The 18,793-nt window shown below is 42.4% G+C and overlaps 1 protein-coding gene across 5 annotated transcripts in view; it reads left to right on the plus strand.

Moving 5' to 3' along the window:
- The window catches only part of RABGAP1L (RAB GTPase activating protein 1 like), a 310,408-nt gene that overhangs the window by 204,415 nt on the left and 87,200 nt on the right, over positions 1–18,793 (plus strand). For all 5 annotated transcript variants that reach the window (XM_068141360.1, XM_068141361.1, XM_068141358.1 and 2 more), the window contains one exon: positions 13,005–13,046. In XM_068141360.1, coding sequence (XP_067997461.1) covers positions 13,005–13,046 — 42 coding nt within the window. The remainder of the gene's footprint in view (positions 1–13,004; positions 13,047–18,793) is intronic.

Below are 18,793 nucleotides of genomic sequence, written 5' to 3' on the forward strand. Positions count from 1 at the left end.
CAATGAGGCCTCCCCTGAGCCTCCTCTTCTCCAGGCTAAACAATCCCAGCTCCCTCAGCCTCTCCTCATAGGGCTTGTGCTCAAGGCCTCTCACCAGCCTTGTTGCCCTTCTCTGGACACGTTCAAGTGTCTCGATGTCCTTCTTGTCCTTCGATGTTCACACGTTTCTTGAACACCTCCAGGGATGGGGATTCAATGTCCTCCATAGCCAGCCTATTCCAGTGTGAATGTGGATCTTGGGAACACTGCTTCCTAAAGAAATTGTGAAAACCTCAGGAGAATCGTAACTATTGGTGCTGAGGATTTGATTTCTGTCTTATGTGTGTCTTGCTGAAGAATGGATGTGCCAGGAAACACTCCGCCGTATGGTATCACTCAGACGACAAGACCAGTCGTCACTGCCTGTTAGTACTAACTGAGTAGTAGATACCATAATAGCCTGCTATTTTTTGTCTGTCACTGTCAGATACTTCTGTGATGCCTTCAACAGAGTTGAGAAAGAACAGATTAACATTTTAATTTATTAAACTTCCTCAGGAGTTGAGTCGGGAACAAGCCCACTTCCTCTGTAAGTCTGCACTCCAACGAAATGTGAATTAAATGGAAGATTACGTACAGTTGTTTATCTTCCCTGGATCTATAGGGGAAGAAAAATAGATCTTTCTGCAATTGCCTGTTGATGACATGGTGTCCACATCTGTTAACCCTTCCAGTAATGAATGTTTCAACAAATCTTAACCAAACAGCAGACTGGGCTTGCTGAAAATAAAATCTCTTTCAGTAAGAGCATATTAAAAGCTAGGCTTAAATTCTAAGTAGGCGTAGATCTGTGCTGAAACTGCCTGTGGTATTTCAGTACTAGTTAAACAGTAAAGTCAATGTCATCCCTGTGACTTGGAAAAGGCTGGAGGAGGGTCTGCTTGTTTTCCTTCTTGGGAATAAAGGCAATTAGATTTTGGCATTTAGACTGTGTCTTTCCTCCTGCCTATTGCTCTTTGCATTATGCCTGCTAGAGAGCTAAATCTCCTTCTGAAGCCTTTATCAGTTCAAGTAGACAGACTGGGAAGGATTTCTTGCCAAGACTGCTATAACTAGCTTTTAATTAATTTAAGAAGAAAGAAAATAGCTTAGCTCTGAGGCTCCAGATGGAAGGCTAGAATTTGAATGTACATGTCCAGTGGTGATGCTAGTTTGCTACATTCAAGCATCTGTTGACATGTCAGCCATTCTAACCTATTTTTGTAGAAAGAACTTGAGGTCTAGAGTGGAGGTAGCTCAGTTTTTCTGGCCCTGAATGTTTTTTGTATTTAGATGAGTTATTTAAATACATGTTAAAAGTAATTTTAGCATAATTTATCTGATGACTACCACTGTATTCTGCTGGGGGTGGAGGGGGTTCCATACCAGAACAGAAATTAATTGAATCACAGAATGCATCCCTTTGGAAGGGATCCTTGAAGGTCATCTTGTCCAACGTCCTTGCAGTGAGCAAGGACATAGAATAGATTCATAGAATGGTTTAGATTGGAATGGAACTTGAAGAGAGGCTGAGGGAGCTGGGGTTGCTTAGCCCAGAGAAGAGGAGGCTCAGGGGAGACCTTATTGCTCTCTACAACTACCTGAAGGGAGGTTGTAGCCAGGTGGGGGTTGGTCTCTTCTCCCAGGCAACCAACACCAGAACAAGAGGACACAGTCTCAGGCTGCGCCAGGGGAGGTTTAGGCTGGATGTTAGGAAGAAATTCTTCACAGAAAGCGTGATTGGCCATTGGAATGTGCTGCCCGGGGAGGTGGTGGAGTCACCATCACAGGAAGTGTTTAGAAGGAGACTTGATAGGGTGCTTGGTGCCATGGTTTAGTCGATTAGGTAGTGTTGGATGATGGGTTGGACGCGATGATCTTGAATGTCTTTTCCAACCTGGTCTAGTCTAGTCTAGACTATTCTACCTATTTCAAATCCCCCTGCCATGGGCAGGGACACCTGCTGCTAGACCAGGTTGCTCAAGGCCTCATCCATCTTTAACATCTTTAGAGCAGGTTACTCAGAGCCCCATTAAGTTTGACCTTGAATATCTCCAAGGATGTGGCTTCCACCACCTCTCTGGTCAACTTGTTCCAGTGTTTCACTACCCTCATTGTAGGGAGCTTCCTCCTGATGTCCAACCTAAATCTGTCCTGCTCTAGTTTAAAGGGAAAAGGAAGGGAAAAGCGTAGTGTTGTGTTTGATGCGTGAGGAACTTTTGCAAAGCTTTTGCACATGTGCGTTTGCAACACTCAGATTATAATGATAAAGAATTACAAGTTTGTTTGGGTTTTTTTAAGTGGAGGTCACAAGAAGTATTAGGTATTTGGGTACAGAATTCAAGTCAACAGCAGAAATGTTCAAAGTATGTAATGCCATGTTCCACATTGCCACGGGGCCAGGGGAACACAAAATGTTCTGTTTAGTTCTAAAGCTTCACAGAATTCATAAAAATTCAAGCCTAGACTGAGGAGAAGAATGCTTTAACAGAGTACACCTAGGAGAGTCTAAGAGAGTGTCAGGGTTTAACATAACCCTTTACTCTATGTTGTCCAGCTGTTCTGTGAGCATCCATAATTTATGTGTCTTCCATTCATAGCTGCAGCTTGTTTATCCCCAAAATAACAAGGTTGGTGATAAATGCTCAGCATGAGCAAAGGAAAAACAGTCTCACAACCGTCTGCTGTTCAAGATAACTTATGTGAACAGAAGGTACCTTTCCAGTTATGTTGATAAATGTTGTGGTCATAAAATGTTGAAGCTGCTTCTTTTTCAGAAAGGCTTCTAAGATACAGGTGAAAAGTTACTGAAGACGAGGGACCTATTTTAATGTCCTAATTTGTGCCTTAGAGGGAGAAGACATCTAATGCCATGTCACAGTATGTCTCTGAAATACTTTCCCCATTGCCACTGAAATATTTTAGCCACTTACTAGTTGATGTTCACTTGGTGGATTTTTCTAGGAATACTGTAAGCTTCCATAATGCTTACTTAACACCAGTGCCATCTGCTGTATTTGAATAGCAGCATATTCTAAGCAGTCTTGGCAGTCCTCAAAAACACTTCAGAAATAGCTGAAGGAAAATATCACAAAGGGAGAGTGATATTCTGTGAACAAATGCAAGAAGCTGGGCTAGTTTGGGGGCTGTTGTTGAAAAAGAGGGTAGCACAGCCTGCCTCTGCCAAAGCACTTCCCATTGCTTCGTGCTTGGAGTCTGAAACCAGACTGACTTTTCTAAGTATGTAAAATCAAAACATGAACTTCACATCCAAATGGTTGTTGGAAAGGGAAAATGAAGTTGGAGGTGTAGAGGCAAGGGCTAGGACTTTGTTGCAATTGAGAGAGGGAGAAGCTTAAGAGTGGACACTGGGAAGGAGATCAGATGGAGTGCAGGGAAGCAGGACACTGATTTAACAAGGGATGTGTGTTTTCCTTAGTGTTGTATGACCACACATAGAATTATAGAGCCATAGAATGGTTTGATTTGGTAGGGACCTTTAAAGGTCATGGAATCATAGAATGGCTTGTGTTGAAAGTGACTTCAAAGATCATCTAGTTCCAGCCTCACTGCCATGAGCAGGGAGACCTTCCTCTAGAATGGGTTGCACAAGGTCTTGTCCAACCTGGCCTGGAACACCTCCAGGAAGGGGGCATCCACAATGTCCCTGGGCAACTTGTTCCAGTCTCTCACCACCTTAATTGTTGAGAATGTCTTTCTAATACCCAGTCTTGACAGAAATTCTTTACAGTAAGGGTGGTGAAATACTGGAACAACTCCTCTAGTCCAACCCCCTGCACAAGGGGAAAAGAGGCACAGCTCTCGATCAAGAGGTGTTCTGAACCCCTCATCTTGTCTCCTCTCAAGAAAATTGAGATCTGGAAGATTCCCACTCCTCTGAGCATGTCTAACAGCCATTCCCTGTTTTTCTGTGAGAGCTGGAGGACCTGTCTTATCTACAGAGATATGAGGAGGCCTCTTTATCTGTCCTGATTTTATGTATATGATAAGGCCTTTGATGCTTCGTCTGGATTCGGGCCTTTTTTTTTTTGCCCCCATACTAATCAGGTTTGGAGAGAGGGAAAGGAATGTCTAAAAATTCTATCATATACATTCCTGAAAACCAGAAAAATCACATTAGTGTATGGCTTGGTCAGGCAAACAAAGCAAGCTGCCGGTGCGGAACTAGCTGCCTGCAAATTAGGAGCATGCCACTGCAGAGATACCCAATGGCAATTTGGTCCCTGGAAATGACTTTAAAATGCAATGGCTGGAATTCCTGTGCTTTGAAAACAGTCACAGAAGCTGGAGAGAAAAAATAGTGCTAATCTCCTAGCACTCGATCAGCCATAGAAACATCCCAGCAGCAAATGTTGTGCAAGCCACCCAAAACATGTAAATACTCATTAGCACTCCTAAACCCCATTAATTTCTGTTAAAAGCAACCAAACAAACAGAATTTCACAGGAAATCAAACTAATACAGGTTCATGGCTGCCTGGTAGTATTTATGGTGTGCCTTTTCATGCTGCGAAACACAGCAGAGTGGCACAATAAATACTGAATCCCACGGCGCCACTTTTACCATCTCCCTGGTACCTGCTTGTTTAATAATGCAGCCAACTGGTTTTAATGGGGCTTGTGTATTATTCACAGCATCATCATATCAGGGTGGAGATTCCTCTCTTTTCTCTCCTTCATTCTAGCGTTACAGTATTTCCTGTTGTGAGCCATTCTGGTGATCAGTGAGTCACTGGGGGAAGCCCAGTCTGAGAAGTTGACTCTACTTCCTTTGCTAGCAATAAGATCTCTCTGCAGTTTGGGCTTTTCTCTCTCATATAACAGCGTAGTAAGAAAGCTGCATCTGTTGCTTATAGCCTCAGTAAGTTTGCAGATGACACCAAGTTGATCTGCTTGAGGGTGGGAAGGTTCTCCAGAGGGATCTAGACAGACTGCATGGTTGAGATCAGTGGGATGAGGTTTTCCACTGGGGCTAGGTTCTTCACTTGGGCCACAACAACCCCATGCAACTCTGCAGGCTTGGGGGATGCTGGTCAAATATGAGCCAGCGTATGCCCAGGTGGCCAAAAAGGCCAACAGCATCCTGGCCTTTATCAGGAACAGCATGGCTAGTGGTGATTGTCTCCCAGTATGGGTACTGGTGAAGCTGCGTCTTGAATACTGCATTCAGTTTGGGGTCAGGATTCTGAGGTGGTGGAGCATTTCCAGAGAAGGGCAGTGAAGCAGGTGAAGGATCTAGAGCACACAAGTCTTGTGAATGGAGGTTGTAGCAAGGTGGGGGGCAGTCTGTTCCCACAATTAACAAGTGACAGAAGAGGAAATGGCCTCAAGTTGCTTGAAGGGAGGTTTAGGTTGGACCCTGGGAAAAAGATCTTCCCCAAACAGGTTTTCAAGCCCTGGAACAGGCTGCCCAGGGCAGTGATGGAGTCCCCATCACTGGAGAGATTGAAAAGCCCTGTAGATTTGCTGGTGTGGGACATGCTTTAGTGATGAGCTTGCAGTACTGGGTTAATGGTTGGCCTTGATGGATGATCTTAAAGGTCTTTCACAGCCCAAACAATTCTATGATTCTATACAAAGCTTGCCTTTTCAAGCTGTGCCTTATTTTAACAAGAGGTAGCCTTTCTCCCCCTTAGTTGTCTTGTCAGTGATCTAAAGGTACAAGTGAGACAAACCTTCTCTGAGTAGAATACGTTAATTAACATCCATATCCCTGCAGAGCACGCTCCCAGCCTACCTTACTCACAAAGAGAAATTGGAGCTTCAGACCATGTATTTATGCTGTCAGCAAAATAAAAATATTTGTGACATTCCTAAAGTTTATTGTGTGCTCTCCACATACTAGAGTTGCCAAACAAATGTTTTGCTGGAAGCAATCCAAAGCAGAAATAGAATTTTAATTCGCCTTTCGAGCTTGTAACCCCAATTACCCTCTGCAGCTCCTTTGAAAGAGTGTGCAACTGAACACATAATTATGAACCACTTTCGAATTACCAAACAATGTCAAATTAACTTCACTTGACTAGCTTTAAAAAAAAAAAAAAAAACCAAAAAAAAAGAAGGAAAAAGCAGGTATTAGAAAGCAGGAACAGGTTAACTGGTTCTCCTGATAGCATGACAGGTGAGCCTTGAGACCTCCCTGACCTTAAGGAGGTGCTCAGTTGACTTTCATGTATATCTTCTTTACCTGGTGCTGCAACTTCAGTGAGAGTTGTCTCAGTGGCTTCACTATTTTATAGATTCATAGACACAGATTCATAGAATGGCTTAAAGGACCTTAAAGATCATCTATTTCCAACCCCACTGCCTTGGGCAAAGATACTCAGTAGACCAGATTGCTCAAGGCCTCATGCAACCTGGCCTTTAACACCTCCAGGGAGGAGGTGTCTGCAACCTGCCTGAGCAACCTGTTCCAGTGTCTCACCACCCTCACTGTAAAGAATTTCTTTCCAACCTCCAGTGTAAATCTACCCTCTTCCAGCTCAAAGCCATTGTCCCTCATGCTATCACACAAGCCCTTGTAAGAAGTCTCTCCCTAGATTTCTTATATGGCCCCTTCAAGTATTGGAAGGCTGCTCTAAGGTCTTCAGGTTGAACAGCCCCAACTCTCTCAGCTAGTCCCCATAAAGGATGTGCTCCAGCCTCTGATCCATCTTTTGTGGCCTCCTCTGGACCTGCTGCAGCAACTCTATGTCCCTCTTATGCTGGGGACACCAGAACTGGATGCAGTGTTCCAGGTGGGATCTCATGAAAGCAGGGGGGGAGAATAGCTTTGGACAGAAAACTTACCCCCCTTTCCTCCTATATATCATGCATGTGTAAGAGCAAAACTACATATAAGGACACTGATGTAAATGAGTTTTCAATATATTTATTTTAAGAGATTAACTTCATTTTATTGGTGAAAATAATACAGAGTGCATTGCCCTACAACCAAGAGTAATGGTTGTCATATGGTCTGATTTGGAGAGATGCTAGTATTTACCATAACCTACCTTCTCCTAAGGCTTCTGTCATTAAAGAAAAGCTATAGAACAGGAGTTAGATTTCAAAATTGCTCCATATGCAAATGTTCTCCAGATACTACCTCATTAAATTATTTGGCCTAATTCTTCTGCCACCTCCATGCTATGTTGTTGAGTTCAGGCAAAGCAAATGCTACTTTGCTGTCCCCTTAAACTCCCTTTTTCTGGACTCTTAAGTAGATTTTTCTGGGTCAGCCAGATAGATGTGCCTCTTCTGTAGGAAGTCAGGAGCATCTTTTCTGTCACAGAGGTCTCACTGAACACAAAATAGATCCTACAAAATCAGATATTTACTTTTCTGTGTTCTTTGTTCCTAATCTTTTCAGGCCTTTTTGAATGTCATCTTGTTTTGTGTTGCAAAGCGAGGACTCCTCAAAGAATTCTTCCATCTGCTGAAGGGATCCTGGCTTCAGACTGAGGAGTGTGAAAATTTCTCACTAGAAGAGAGCTTAATAAGCTTTCCACTTATTTTAAACCAGTCTTAATTTCAGTGCACATTTCAGTTCCACTAGAAGTTTTTCACTTTTGCAGTCTCATGAGATAGTTTCATTGTTTGTCCATGAGAATGTTACCTACAATCTCGGTTGGAATGTGGTCTTTGGACATAACATTCACATAAGTGGATGCTTCTATGAAGGGCAGTCTCAATGAGTTAAATGGTGGCCTACCAGTTGGTGAATGTTTATCCCAGCACTGTCATACTAATAGGTATGAAGGGTTCCTGTGCAAAACTCTGCTCCTTCTTCTTGAATAAGTGCTGTCCTATGGAAACCTCTCTAAAGCACAGAGCAGTCAGTGTGTCAGTCAGCAGGAGCCATTAGGAGGCCCTACAATAGCAGAGATTATGAAGTTTTCCCTTTCCTGACCCTGATATCACCATCTTGACTGCAGAATAGGCAAGAGTTGTCTGCTTTGAGATGGGCTTGTTCCTTCTCCAAAACTCTTGAGTGTAATGAGATCTGTTAAAACGCTTCAGGCCTTTGCACAGGCTTAAGAGGATTCTTAAATGACTTGTTGGAAAACAAGATACCATGCTGATGCTTAACTAGGTGCATGAGCCAGACTGCCACAGAAACTGCTGTCTTTCTGCAAAAGCTCCTTGAAGTAGGATTCCCACATGCCTCCTTTCTGGGAGCCTTGTCTGTGGGCTTAATGTCTGTGAGCTGTGCAGGCTGCACATTATCCTTCCTTCACTCACCAGCATGAAGCCTCTCAGGTTGAAAAGCAAGAGAGTGGCTGCATAATCAAGAAGTGATCCGACATGCTGGTAGGCCCCTAACCATTCCTGTGCTCTTATAATAGATCCTGTTTAGTAATACATTCACAGTAGGCGTTAGGAGGGAGTTCTTCCCCACAAGGGTGGTGAGACACTGGAGCTGGTTGCCCAGAGAAGCTGTGAAGGCCTCAGACCTGGAAGTCTTGAAAGCTGGCTTGGATGTGGCCTTCAGCAACCTGCTGTAGTGGGAGGTTTAGCCTGGGATTGTTTAGCCTGGAGAAGAGGAGGCTCAGGGGTGACCTCATTGCCCTCTACAACTACCTGAGGGGTGGTTGTGGCCGGGAAGGGGTTGGTCTCTTCTCCCAGGCAACCAGCACCAGAACAAGGGGACACAGTCTCAAGCTGCGCCAGGGGAGGTTTAGACTCGAGGTGAGGAGGAAGTTCTTCACCGAGCGAGTCATTCATCATTGGAATGTGCTGCCCAGGGAGGTGGTTGAGTCGCCATCCCTGGAGGCGTTCAAGAGGAGATTGGACGTGGCACTTGGTGCCATGGTCTAGTCATGGGGTCTGTGTTGATAGGTTGGACTCGATGATCCTCGAGGTCCTTTCCAACCTAAGTTATACTGTGATACTGTGATACTGTGAGGTGTCCCTGCCCATGGCAGGGGAGTTGGAGCTAGATGATCTTTAAGCTCTCTTCCAACCCAAACCATTCTGTGATTCTGTGGTAGTGTTATCTTTTCACTGTTGGCTGTTGTCTATTTAAAAAAATCCCCAAGTGTTTAGGTAGTTCTGGATGGACAACTTTCACATTGGCAGACTTGTAAAATACCAAAATGGGATTTGCCTGATATTAAAGCATTTATTTCCAAATGCCTAGTTAAACATGTGACCTTTGGTTTTAAAAAGTAATTATCCAAAGCTTATTTAATATGGACTCCCTTCTCTTTCCCCCTGTGGATGATTTGTATGTACTTTCATGTTTCCATTATAAAATTGCTGGAGGGATATTGCTAGCAATGATTTATATGTCTGGTGCACGTTGGTATTTTTGGTCCTTCTTCTAAAATAGATGGGAAAGTTTGAGCTGAATCTTATAAATCAGTGTGTGGTAAATGAAGTAGGATTTTAAATAAGAGATTGTGGAGAAATGAGCTTAGCCTCCTTTTTCATAATCATAATCATTAAATTTGGCTATGTCAGAATAGTCTTGCCTGTATTAGGAACAAATAAGCATGTGGAGCAATGGTTATAAAATGTGTTGTTGAAATGGGTGGGTAAGGCACTGCATTTGAAACCTAAAGCACTTTGCTGTACAGCCAGATATGAGTAGAAGCCTCATTGGGGATTGCCAGCTGCCAATTCACTTAGCTGCCAATGGGTCTGTTAGTCCTTCAGGTCCAGCAAGTGCCAGCTGGTCAGTGTGAAGCTGCAGCAATTGATGCCTGAGGTCTAAAATACGGCCTGGGTTTGGGATTTAACAAATCCATTCAGAAGGCTGTGGCCAGCAGCAGGTCGAGGGAGGTTCTCCTTCTTCTCTACTCTGACCTAGTGAGGCCACATTTGGAGTATTGTGCCCAGTCCTGGGCTCCCCAGTTCAAGAGAGAAAGGGAATGACGGGAGTGAGCATAGTGAAGATGGTGAGGGGCCTTGGAGCGTCTGTGTGAGGAGGAAAGGCTGAGAGACCTGGAGCTGTTTAGCCTGGAGAAGAGAAGCCTGAGAAAGGATCTAATCAATGATGATCAATAGCTAAAGGGTGGGAGGGCAAGAGGATGGGGCTGGGTTCTTCTCTGTGTAATGGCCAATTACAGGACAAGGGGCAATGGGTACAGTCTAGAACACAGGATGTTTCACTTGAACATGAAGGAAAACTTTCCTGTGAGGGTGTGGAGGCCTGGAGCAGGCTGCCCAGAGAGGTTGTGGAGTCTTCTTCTCTGGAGAGATTTCAAATGCACCTGGACATTGTGATCTTGGGTACCCTGCTGTGGTGACCCTACTTCAGCAGGGCGGTTGCACTAGATGGTATCTAGAGGTCCTTTCCAACCTCTACTCTGCTGGGATTCTGTGATACCTTTCCCTTTTAGGGGCAGGAAGATGGAGACTGTTACCTGTTGCCAGAAATAATGGAAGTGTCATCCAGGACAGTTGTATATGAAGATTTGAAGTCCTTTTAGGGTGCTTGTGCATTGAACAGGTTATCTCAAGTAACATGAGGGAGTTTGTGAGCTGCTCCTTGCCTGGTAGGGTTAGAAAAAGAGCTGAGGGGGTCTTTGAGGAAAACTGTTTCTGACACATTGCTATCCATGTAAAGACTGATTATACAAGAGGAGTACCAGGAAAGAGATTGATTAGCTTGAATTGAGGAGGAATGTGGGTTTCAGGCAGAACAGAAAAAGAATATTCAGAAAATAAATGATAACTGGATTGATATGTGTGTGTGTGTGTGTGTGTTTGTGCTTTAGGTAGTGCCAGAAAATCCACAGGGCACTAATTGCTCAGTGATTCCACAATTGCACATAATAACTCTGGTCATAACAACATCTGAGCAACCAGCAAACTCAGGTGGCTTGTAGTTGTGGCTCTCATTTACAGTTTGTATGTTCTATCAGATCCTCTCTGCTAGGAAATTAAAGTTATGTTGTGACTGTGTGGCTTCAAATTGATGTTTGGAATAAAATTGAGACCACTATGACCTTAATTTACTGCTGCTGGTGCTCTAGTATTGTCAGTGTCTGGGCCAAAATCCCAGCCAGACATTTTTTCTATTAGAATGAAGTGTAAAAAGCAAGATAAGTGGTGTTGTACTTGAAGTGTTTTTTACCCCGGTTAGCAGAACGGTTTACTGTTAAAGAAGCAAGGTACAGTCCTGCTGCAATTGCGACCTCTAGTGGAAGAAGTCCGTTTGTTATCATAATGATTATGCATCGAATTGCAAAGTAATTCAGAGAGTGTTGCAATATTCATTATCTCTAACGTTGTAGCACTTCCAAGACTCATTAATGGTGAAATCCCTTCGAGGCACCATACTACTCATGTAAAAAATAACCATTTCTTCCCAAGAATGCCTCTGACAAGTCTCTGTAGGGTTTTGTAAAAGCTATTTTTCATGGCAATATGGTCTCAGGCTTTCAGAATGTGGCTTGTAAAAATACTATTCATAATCTTAAACAATCAAGACTGTTCGAGGGATACAATTGTAGGAAGGCTCTCCAGATGAATCTGGACAGACTGGATCAGTGGGCCAAAGCCAGTGGTAGCCCAGATGGCCAAGAAGGTCAACAGCATCCTGGCCTGGATCATCAATAACATGATGAGCAAGACCAGGGCAATGGTCATTCCTCTGTACTCAGCACTGATGAGGCAATAACTTGAGTACTGTGTTCAGTTTTGGGCCCTTCACTGTGAGAAGGACATTGAGGTGTTGCAGTGTATCCAAAGAAAGGCAACAGAGCTGGGGAAGGATTTAGAGCACAAATCTTGTTTATTCTTGGAGTAAAGGCTTGGCTGTGCTGCATTAATGGTTGGACTTGCTGATCTTGCAGGTCTCTTCCAGCCAAAACAATTCTGTGATTCTACAGTATGCAGTCCACAGAGAGGAGAGTCTCTTCTATCAGCACAGGCAATGTGTGTGCTACCAGCAGGGCCGTCTTCTCCTGTATATTGGCCTGAGCAGCCGTGGGCTGGTTTGCCAAACAGGACCCCAAGAGTAGTTTCAGTTTGTCCTTTGGAGTCTTATTTGTAGTATGTGCTCCCTTACCCTGTGAAAAGGGGAAGGTTTAGGTTGGATATTAAGAAAAATTTCTTTCCTGAGAGTGGTCAGGCATTGGAACAGGCTGCCCAGGAAGGTGGTGGAGTCACCATCCCTGGAGGTGTTCAAGAAACGTGTGGACATGGCACTCTAGGACATGGTTTAAAGGTCATGGTGGTGTTAGGTCGATAGTTGGACTTGATGATCTTAGAGGCCATTTCCAGCTGAAACAATTCTGTGATTATAAAACTTTATCATCTTAATTGCCACAATAAAGAGCTGCTGACTAAAAGCACGGGAATGTTTTTCATATTTTCATATAAAACTTAAATTAAAATATAGCCTCCATAGTCCGTCATTGGAGATGGTTTTCATTTGTGTGAATGCATTTCTTTGCACTTGTACTGCAGACCAGAAGGCAGACTGATACAGGCATCAATTTGCTTGTCTATGAAGTAGTTTTTATTTTTGGCTGATAACAAAAGAAGAAGAAGAAAAGAATAAAAGAGGTGTATTTTGTACTTGTGGAGGGGTTTTTTATTTTCCTTTGGTTTTTTTTTTGCAACTGAGCTTGAAAGACTGTACATGATTAATCACAGCTAAGCTCAGTTACTTGGCAAAAATCCTATCAACTAGAATATTTATTACATTTTCTTGATGCTCTGCTTGTTACTGCTCATGAAAGCCAGCACTGACAGGTACTGAAACGATGGAGGGATAGCCTGTCACATCCAAAGCACCTGATGAATTGAACAGCCAGATTCCAAAAGCTCCAAAGAGCTGTCATCTTCCCCAGCCAGGAGTTTGGAAACGGTGCCTTGGGGCTTTAATGATGAACTTTGAAATGTGGCAGGGAAAAGGGAAGCATTCCCTAGAGACTTGGCAGCAGCTAGTTATGATGCTGCATGGTGCTAAGTAATAGAGAGGAGAGATTTGTGTGCTGGGACTGATTGAAGTCTTTTTCTTCTCATTTTCAGGGTATGAACATAATCTTCCATGTAGCCTTGGCTCTCTTAAAGGTAAGTCATTGATTAGAAGGGGGTTTTAAAATTGTATTAAACTCTGTGGAATATTTTCTTAGCTTAATGTATCATGTCTGAGGGAATAATAATAGTGGGGCTTCTGGAGGAGGGAACGGAGAAGAAATACCATCCATTTGGGTAATGTCTTCAAAATTGCACTTGCAGTAGAGCTGTTTATATTAAACTTAATCATGTCATGAAGTTCCTGGAACAAGAAGTGTAGTCTAAGGATTTAAATGTCTCATGTAATAGCTATTTAAGAAAACAAGTCTGATTCATTTCACAGTGTACTTATTTTGTGGATAGGTTCTTACATATAACCATTCAAGAAGCATGTGACTGAGTATTATTTGGTATCAAATGTACTTTTCATGTCAGGAGAGGACTGAAAGTCTTTTGTAATATGAGGAATTCTATCTCTGGCTTGGGCACAGATTTTACCTAAGCAAACAAACAAGTAAACCTGCAGGTAAAGCATTGGCCCTTTTGATACCAGTGAGACAGCTCCAAGTAAACTTACACTGACCTTCACAAGTTGGCTCTGGTTCAGATGCAGTCCATATACAGGCACTGATTTGAAATGCCACCTTTGAATTCAAATGAGATACCCATCAAATAATACAGGCTAAAATAACTTGTTACTCCTAACACAACAAACCCATAGTGTGGACACAGATTGCTATCACTTGGCTGTTGCTAGTACTCCAGTGTGTTTTCCTCATCATTTACCTAGAAAGGACCAACAGCTACTAGTTGAGTTCATCAGTGAAGAGTATTTTTCAGAGATTCAACTTCTGTAGCACAAAGTCTTACAGCAGAAGTGGCCAACAGCAGGAATATATATGTACCTATAGCTATATATGCTGCTGCTGTCAACAAGCCAGTTGGGAATTACAAACCACATATGTTTGTACTTGAGGTGGAGTAACTTCGGGGAAGTACCCCAGTATAAGTACAAGGGAGTATGTAGCATGAAGGTAAAGAAATATGCACAGTAACCTGTGTTTTACACTGACAATGTGTCAGATGGTGTTAGGACTTTCTATGTGAACAAATATATTAAATGAAATTGCCTATAAACAGGAAATTTGATTAATGTAGGTTTCCAGGGAAGTACTCCTACACAAATCTAAATCTGTAAAAAGGAGGGAGGGAAGGGTGTGCTCTTTTCTTCCTGTTCCATATTTTATTTGCAACTATGGGGGCTTGTTAATTTCTTTCTGGCTGTTGGAGAAGAGGAAAGTTCAGGAAAGTATTTCTTCAGTCTTATTACAGCTATTTTCTAAGTTTAAGAGTTTTAAGAGTTGGTCTTAATTCAGCTTTATAGCAGTTATTCTTTTCTGTATATATATATATTAATTCAGCTTTATAGCAGTTATTCTTTTCTGTATGTATATGTATTAATTCTGCTTTATAGCAGTTATTCTTTTCTGCATATATATATTCATATATGCAGTGTGCTGTGCCTACCTGTTCTGGCAGTAATAAGCTCTAAATGGTGAGGGAGTTGTTATCCTGAGAAAGGTTTTCTATCTTGCAGCCAAAACCAAGCACAAATAAAAAAACACAGGTAAGACAGACAAGGTTCAAAGTCAGAAACACACAAATAAGAGCACAGTTCTGGAGTGGTACAAAGATGGAGCTGGTGATTATATACAATTGAATTAGCATAAGATTTGCTTTCAGCAGGAATGGTTGTTCTGAGAGGGAAGAACATCATTTCATACTCCAAGCCCTGAAGTAATTTATTTCCTATTCAGATGTGTTCATTATCTCTCCTAATAATTAGAAACAAAGAGGCTTAGCATACAAGTCTTTCTAGGTTACATGTGTCTCCTGCAGAAGAAACACTTTAAAAACTGTGCCTTTCTAAGGTTTTGTTTCTCTCTGATTCTGAAGCAACTGAAAACAACTCCAAAGGATTTGTTCTTTGTTAAAACAGAGCAATTAATCTCTCATCTGCAATCTTTTGGATTGTTTTTGATTTGGATGAGGGAATCTATCATCAGTGGAATATCAGAGTCTTTACTGGGTAAATGCCATTTTCCTCACTGCCTTGCACAGTCTGTGCCTCACAATCCCTCATTAAATAGCAACAGAATAGAAGCTTTTATCTTGAACTCCCATTTTCTTGATGCAGTTTCTCACTGCTACAAGCAGCTGTTAGTATTCACAGTGAATGCTTGTTAGTTTTGAAATGACAGTACTACTTCTGTGACCAATTACCCAAGACATCTTGATGCAGTAATCTTTGGAAAATAAACATGTATTTAAGACTGGGGGGGAATCCTTTCCTTTCCCTTCTCCCACATTCTGAGTATGATTGTAGCAATGAACAGCCAGAGGATTAAAGCTTTTTAGCTAGAGAGGCCATAATTTGTAATAGGGCATTAATCTGATTTCTTAGCAAAGGAAAAGCACCATTTTAATTTTTTTTTTTCCTGTGGCATCCAAATGGTATAATTTCTGATGCATGTCAGTGCTTTTTGAGCACTTCCCAGGATGCTCCTCAGCCAGGCTCTCCAGCTGGCGGCAGTGTTTGACAGGTTGACATTAATCATTCACTTACGTCATGTAGAGCCTGCACCTGGATTAATGTTTAGTGAGCTGAGCTTGTGGAGAGTCAAATCCCTCACCTTTCATTTTCTGAGCATCAGAACAGAATAGTGAAGCACTGGGGTGTGAAAAGAACCCTAGCATTGAAGAAGGCAATGCAGAAAACTGTGGTTTACAAGAACTCAACAAACATTGATACTGTTATTTTTAAATCCCCATTAGGACCATTAATAGAGAATGAGAGAGGAGAATGCACCATTCCAGTGCCAGCACACTTTCTGTTCCCTTTTGTCATCAACTAGTTATTGTCTTTGTTGGAAATCACAAAGTGAACATTAAAATCTTCACATCTGCTAGGGAAAAAAAAAAGACAAAAGTAAACTTTGTTCATGTTTTCATATTTCAGTAATTATTTCCTTAATCTTCTGTTTCTGATCCTCCTACCTTAGCACAAACAGCTAAACACAGGCTTTGTTTTGCAATTAGCAAACCCAGGCAGGTATGAAAATGTAAGTTTGTGGAGAAATCAGGTTTGAGATTAATCCCTCGTGTAGCTGCTAACTACAGAAAGGGTGGGGAAGAATACTCATGAACTGGAAGTGCAGAAATCAACCATGGGGGTTTATAGGACCACAGAATCATTAAGTGTGGAAAAGATCTCTAAGATCATCAAGTCCAACCATCAACTCAACACCACCATGACAAATAAACCACATCCCAAAGTGCCATGTCTGCATTTTTTTTAACACCTCCATGGGTGGTGATTCAACCACCTCCCTAGGCAGACTGTTGAGATAGATCCATGTCTAAACTTTCTTTTTGAACATTCATCTACTTGTGGAGTGTGAGTCATAACAACACCTGATGTCCACACTTAGGTGTTTGAGGTTTTGTCTGGGTGACTGCTAAAATCATGTTGCTTACTGCCAGAAGAAAGCCATAATTCTGATGAGGACAATGGAATACATTCAAATTGAAATGGGTAGAAAGTAGTAAGAAACAACAATGTCTTTGTTACTGCTTTTATTGGCCAGCCAGTGCATTATCTTACAGAGATTCACTTCAGTACATACATTGTATCACAGTATCACAGTATAACCAAGGTTGGAAGAGACCTCGAGGATCATCGAGTCCAACCTATCACCACAGACTTCATGACTAGACCATGGCACCAAGTGTCACGTCCAGTCACCTCTTGAACACCTCTGGGGATGGTGACTCCACCACCTCCCTGGGCAGCACATTCCAATGACGAACGACTCGCTCGGTGAAGAACTTTCTCCTCACCTCGAGTCTAAACCTCCCCTGGCGCAGCTTGAGACTGTCCCCCCTTGTTCTGGTTCCAGTTGCCTGGGAGAAGAGACCAACCCCTTCCTGGCTACAGGCTACAACCACCTTTCAGGTAGTTGTAGAGGGCAATGAGGTCACCCCTGAGCCTCCTCTTCTCCAGGAAATCTTTTGTCTTAATCACAAAACCACAGAGTGGTTTGGATTGGAAGGGACCTTTAAAGGTCACCTATTCCAAACCCTCTGCAGGTCATCTACAACTAGCACAGGTTGCTCAGAGCCCCATCCAACCTGACCTGGTAGGTTGCCACAGATGAGGCATCTACCACTTCTCTGGGCAAGCTGGGCCAGTGTCTCACCACCCTCATTGTCAAAAATGTCTTCCTTCTTTATAGTCTCAATCTCCCTCTTTTGGTTTAAACCATCACCCCTTGTACACAACATGCCCTGCTAAAAACTCTGTCCCAAGCTTTCCTTTAGACCCCCTTTACTTATTGAAAGGCCTCCCTGGAGTTTTCTCTTCTCCAGGCTGAACAGCCCCAGCTCTCAGCCTGGTTTCACAGCAGAGGGGTTCCAGCCCTTGGATCATTTTTGTGTCATTAAAACCAGTACTTTTATATATATTGTTGCTTGAACTCAGGCAGATGTGAGCAGCATTTCTAAGGGTGCTTTTGGTTCTTCCAGCCCACCTCGCTGCATGCTGTCAAGTGATAACTGCATGTTACACAAACCAGGCAGTTGGATTTCTTGGTTATTTCTGTTGCCACCTTTCAGTCTCAATGCTGTTTGTGTCAGTGTGTGCCCAAGAGATTAGGGAGAAGCATACCAGTTACAATGGCAGGGACAGCAGATGCTGCTGTTAATTCAGGTGGTGGGTACAGAGGCTCCTTAGATTAAGAAAAAAAGTGTCAAAATTACCTTGGATAAGGAGGGTTGTTTGTTATCTTTATAGCATTCTTTATGTGGACTGAAAAGGACCTCCTGGGTGAAAGAAATGCTTCTCTGCTATATTGTGCCATTATGTGACACAGCATCCATTTCATAAACTAGTAACAGCAGCAGTATTGCTGGTGGAAGGCCATTTCCCTTTTTCCCATTTAAATTTATCACTGATCATTATACACTCCTTTACTCTTCTATCAGCATTGTCCTTTATCTTAAATAGTCCCCTTTCTGCAACACACACTGGTTTTCATCACCTTGAAGTATTTATAGATGCTATTCCTCCTATTTACTAACTAAACCAGTATTCTGAGTGTTCTTGAACTCTACAGCATCTTGGTAATTCTCTTGTGCAGCCACTTAACTCTGTGGTAATCTTTCAGAGGTGGGTGGCTGGGTCTCGAAGAGAAGTCACATTATGTTTTCTGTATAAATGTTGTATTTCCTTGTGTCTGAAAAAAATATGAAAACTATGAGAATTTCATTGTTCTCTTAAATGTGTATGAAAAAATACTCATGACTAACCAGAGGATTCCACAACTACTATTTCATCACCTCAGATTTGTGTAAGAGCTTGAATTTTGAGTAAAATTATGCTGTGCTTCTGTACAATTTACATTTCACTTCATAATGAACACATAGTGAACTGTAGGTTTTCTTTTTTAACTTTCAAGACAGTATCTTCTTTGGATAGCTATCTCACCTAATCTATCTCATTTTGTCCATTGATTCTCTCCTGAATTACCGTTTGCACCAACTTTAAAATCAGCTTAAAATGTTGTCCTGTGCATAGCTCAAAAATGCATGCTCATGGGAAACGGCCATGCTCAAAGGTGTCATCCACTGTGTGCACCTTAGATCCTGCTCTTTGTAGGTTATACCAGGGTAGGGTAGGTTATACCAGTTCCTTCAGGGAGCTGTGTGGCTTGCAGCGTCTGGTATGACAGCCCTGGAAATTG

This window comes from Melanerpes formicivorus, unplaced genomic scaffold (genome assembly GCF_026170545.1).
Source record: "Melanerpes formicivorus ecotype bairdi unplaced genomic scaffold, bMelFor1.0.p_v2 SCAF_7, whole genome shotgun sequence".
NCBI classification, from domain to species: Eukaryota; Metazoa; Chordata; class Aves; order Piciformes; family Picidae; genus Melanerpes; species Melanerpes formicivorus.